The 3854-nt window shown below is 33.8% G+C and overlaps 1 protein-coding gene across 4 annotated transcripts; it reads left to right on the forward strand.

Moving 5' to 3' along the window:
• Positions 1-344: 344 nt before the first annotated feature.
• Positions 345-3033, forward strand: LOC141835370 (uncharacterized). 4 transcript variants are annotated; one of them, XR_012602382.1, is made up of 6 exons: positions 350-653; positions 1075-1172; positions 1319-1390; positions 1468-1508; positions 2376-2502; positions 2674-3033. XR_012602382.1 is itself a non-coding variant. In XM_074722814.1 (5 exons), exons 1-5 carry the CDS (start codon positions 471-473, stop codon positions 2583-2585), a joined length of 477 nt encoding a protein of 158 aa, XP_074578915.1. In that variant the 5' UTR covers positions 345-470; the 3' UTR covers positions 2586-2610. The 4 variants fall into 4 exon arrangements, 2 of the variants coding, with proteins under 2 accessions (XP_074578915.1, XP_074578916.1); XR_012602383.1 differs by having other exon boundaries at positions 355-653; positions 1306-1390; XM_074722814.1 differs by lacking the exons at positions 2376-2502; positions 2674-3033 and adding an exon at positions 2503-2610 and having other exon boundaries at positions 345-653.
• The last annotated feature ends 821 nt before the right edge of the window (positions 3034-3854 follow it).

The following is a 3854-nucleotide window of genomic DNA, read 5'->3' on the forward strand; positions in this document are numbered from 1 at the left end:
TTGCTTACATGTGTGCATCCTTGGATATCTTGGAGTTAAAATAATTAATTCAATGTTTAGCCTCCATGTTTTAAAAGACATTTAAGTGTTATCTTGTTGAGCATTAAGGTATCCCATTCATACGGCAATAGTTGTAGATAATTAAATTCAGTTAGAACTAGAAACACATGCATGTGACCAGAATATATTATTAAATACAGGTCCGTTTTTTTTCTCGTTTATGAGAAAGTCTCAAGTCTTAGAAACCAAATAGATCCCTGACAAATGGCATGCAAACTGCTAAAGCTAGAGTTTAACCATAGGGATACAGCTCAGCGACTCCTTGTTGCATAAACAGGATGAAATTTCCCATACCCTGAAAGAAAACGTGATTTCTTCCCTTGGCTCTATATTGTTGTTTTCATTACTTTATGCTTACTTTTATTAATATTTGGATGAATACCTCAATAGTAGCTGAATGATTTATTTCAATGCAAACACAGGAAATATCATTGCTGGGCTTTATATCTTGCAAATGGATATATTTGATCGAGAAGTTTGTATCTCATTCATGTGATTACCTTCCTATCTCTGAGCAGTATTCTCTTCTCCATCGCTTCCTGGAAGAGAATTCTAAATCTACGCATTCACACATTGAATCATTGAGTTCCATGGTAGGAAGCACAAATTTACAAACTTTTTTTTAAAAAAAATATACATATGCACAATGTTATTTTACCTTCTCTGTTAATACTGATTTTTAAGTTTAATTAAGTGTAAGGGTTGCTATAAATCCTTTATCTTTTTATCCAGTTGGTTAAAATTATGATGTTTTTTTTAAGTAAAAGGTGCTCCATTGAGTTAACAGATACTTGATTGTTTGGTTTTAAGAAATATCTTGCACCCGACCCCCACTTTAATATTTACATTTTGTGGATACAACATAAGCAGCATTCCTTCATCGATCAATGAGCTCCTGACTCCAAGTTAGGATACCTCAAGTAGTCATTCATGTTGTGCTTTCCTGATCAGTTCTTTTTGGTGAGGCTGTCTTGGAATTCTTGTCCAACACTGTTTTTTCTCTTTTATGATTAGGAAAAGGATATCATTGAATATGTGACTGCATTAGTGGATTCTCAGCATCACAAATTATGGCAGCTATCCCATGTACTTGTGGCAGCTATTCCATTATGGTAAATTCTTTTACCTATATTACATAAGTACTCAACATTTCTATTTGTTGTTGCCTTGCTGATTTTTTGCTTCAATTAGTTGGATGACTAAATCTTAGTTGTCTGTAACTTCTAATTGCTCATTATATCTCAGATTAGGTTTTTAGGTCAATTTTGTTTAGGGCTATCTGGAATGATATAGAAAAGGGATTTGTTGGAGAAGCCTCTTCTCATATCAGGTGTGCTCCAACTGAAAGTATGGATCTTCAATTACAATTTATCCTAAAAGTTCAGTAGTAATAATGATACTCTACAGATGCAATGACTGCAATCAAGAGGACAAGGAACACGTCAACTGTAAGTATATTAAACATATTTTTAGTTCAACTCGTTTTGTTTCCTGAAAACCAACGTTCGCATGGAAGTTTATTACTAGAAATTATTACATTAACACGTTAATATTATAACGTGCCCAGGTTGTATTGCAATTCAATTATGTGGTTGTTCCAGTATTCTATGTAATCTATGATATTCAACTTAGCAGAAAAGCTGCAAATTTTTTTTCATTTTATAATAAAACTGCAAAAATCGTTGAAGAAATAGTTAATTTTGAAGCAATTTCTATAAGAATTTTAGGTATTGCCGAACTATTATTCCTCACTGCAAGAGATTAATATGAATTTAGGAACGTTCTGTAATTGTTGTACGCCAAAAAAATTTATAAAACTCTGTTAGCCAACTTTTACGAGTCAATCTGAAGAAATATTATATAGAAGTTTAATGTAAGATGACGAAAATGTTGAAATAGAAGTGCAACAGGAAACCCATAAAAAATGGAAGTACTATATGAAGCCAGAATGATAACTTCAATATTCACTTGTGCTGTTGTAAACCTTTTTTTTCTTCTAATGTTCTATACCTTCCAAATAGAAAATTGTAATGATATTGTTTAAGCACATATGATTTATTCTTAATTTTGTAATTTCTGAAATAAAATGGAATTGCTGCTGGTTTTCAACTTGATGGATTTGTGATCCACCATGGGTAAGAATTTCATGTCATGTTTAATCTGTTAGCTGCCTGTTCTATATCCTCCTAGCTCGTGGTGCCCCATCGTCAACTATGTGGTTGCACAATCTATAAAAGTTTTGAATTGTATAAGCCTTTAGCATTATTTATATCTGATACTTAAATGCACGCTGCGTCTACAAAAATGTGTTATAGGTGAGGTTGCTGAAAGGATAAGGTGTCTCTATGCATTCCATGTCTCAAAAAACTCATTTCATATCTAATGATGGTTGACTGGTGCGAGCAGGGATAATGAAGCAACTGGTGCACAAATTTGCAACAGGCAAGTGCATGTTATATACATTAACTGGAAATGATGGAATAATTTTCTGCAACACTGGACCTATACGGTATAAATCAAAATAGACAAATGATGAATGCAAAACTTATTTATTAAGAAAGCCTAAGCTCATGTAAACACTTCTTGCTCATCTATTTCAACATGTTTTGACAGGCTAATACTAAGAAACGAATGCGCGAGGTAACACTGGGGAATCAAGTTCATATTCTAGTGACATACTGGAACTGTGAATTAGTTTGTTTTAGGAGCTGGTGTTATGTTTTGGTAACTATTAAATAACGATGTACTGTTACATTGAGTTCCGCAGCTATTCTTCTTGTGGGTTTGTTGCTTCCCATGGATCCACTCATTTGTGGGCATTATGATGGTTTAGTTTCTTCTTGTAGTTTGATTCGCTATTTGAGGATTTTGTGTTTTTTTTTGCAGGGTTATCTTGTACATAATTGTAAAAATTGGTACAGATGTCAGCAAGGAAGCTTTAAATTAAATATTATGAGAAGTCTTGTCGGATGATGCATCTAGAATCCGCTTCTTCAGTGGATGCTGGTGGCTCGAGGTGAACAAGAATTCGATAAAATCGAATATATCGGTAAAATCAATTAAATTTAAAATTTTAATTTTTTTATTAAAAAATTAGTTATTTCAGTTTGATTGTGCAAAAAACTCTAGCAAAAAATTTTAGTAGATCAAGAACACTTGCTAAGAAGTCTAGGTGAGTCAATGGATTGGATGTCTAGCAGATTGATATTTGAGCGAGGATTGGACATCGAAAGGAAATCATAGGAGTCAAAGGATTGGATGTTGAGTAGAAGTTCAAACAAAGCTAGAGGATTGGATGTTTTGTAAAATGTAAAAAGAGTAGATGAGGATGTGTTTCTTTGAAGAGAATAGTAGATGTCAGTCTGATTTAGGATTTCATTAGAAATTTCTGATTTAGGATTTCAAGAAATTCAAAAGTCAAGATCAGATAGTTGTAAAACTGTCAAAGTTTAATTTTCTGTAGTATATTTGTATTGTGTTAATTTTGTGATGTAAGAAAATAAGAATTTAGAACTTCAGATTTGAAGTGCCCTTATCAGATTCGGCTGGTAAGGGTGCGTTTGGTTGGGGGTAATATCGATTCGATTCGGGCCAGTTAGGCGGATGAGGTGGTAAATCTCGATTAGCTAGGACATCCCCCCGTCTATGCGTCTTGAAGGGATCCAAGCGCTTGGAGAAGAATAAAACATAGCGGAGTCAAGGCTGATCTAGTAATCACCACGTTAGCATTTTAGACAGTCGGAAGGGATCCAGACGCTCGGAGATGTTTAAGTCAATGATTATAGGGGATCAGA

The sequence above is a fragment of the Curcuma longa genome, chromosome 9, assembly GCF_044706935.1.
Source record: "Curcuma longa cultivar G26 ecotype Majalengka, Jawa Barat chromosome 9, ITB_CL_G26_1.1, whole genome shotgun sequence".
Taxonomy (NCBI): domain Eukaryota; kingdom Viridiplantae; phylum Streptophyta; class Magnoliopsida; order Zingiberales; family Zingiberaceae; genus Curcuma; species Curcuma longa.

What these genes read in the sequence shown, in the direction of transcription:
- LOC141835370 (XM_074722814.1), top strand. Translation starts at nt 471, where the DNA reads ATGCAAACACAGGAAATATCATTGCTGGGCTTTATATCTTGCAAATGG. An exon ending in TTGAATCATTGAGTTCCATG is followed by an intron (nt 654 to 1,074) that starts GTAGGAAGCACA and finishes TTTTATGATTAG; the next exon opens with GAAAAGGATATCATTGAATA. An exon ending in GAAGCCTCTTCTCATATCAG is followed by an intron (nt 1,391 to 1,467) that starts GTGTGCTCCAAC and finishes GATACTCTACAG; the next exon opens with ATGCAATGACTGCAATCAAG.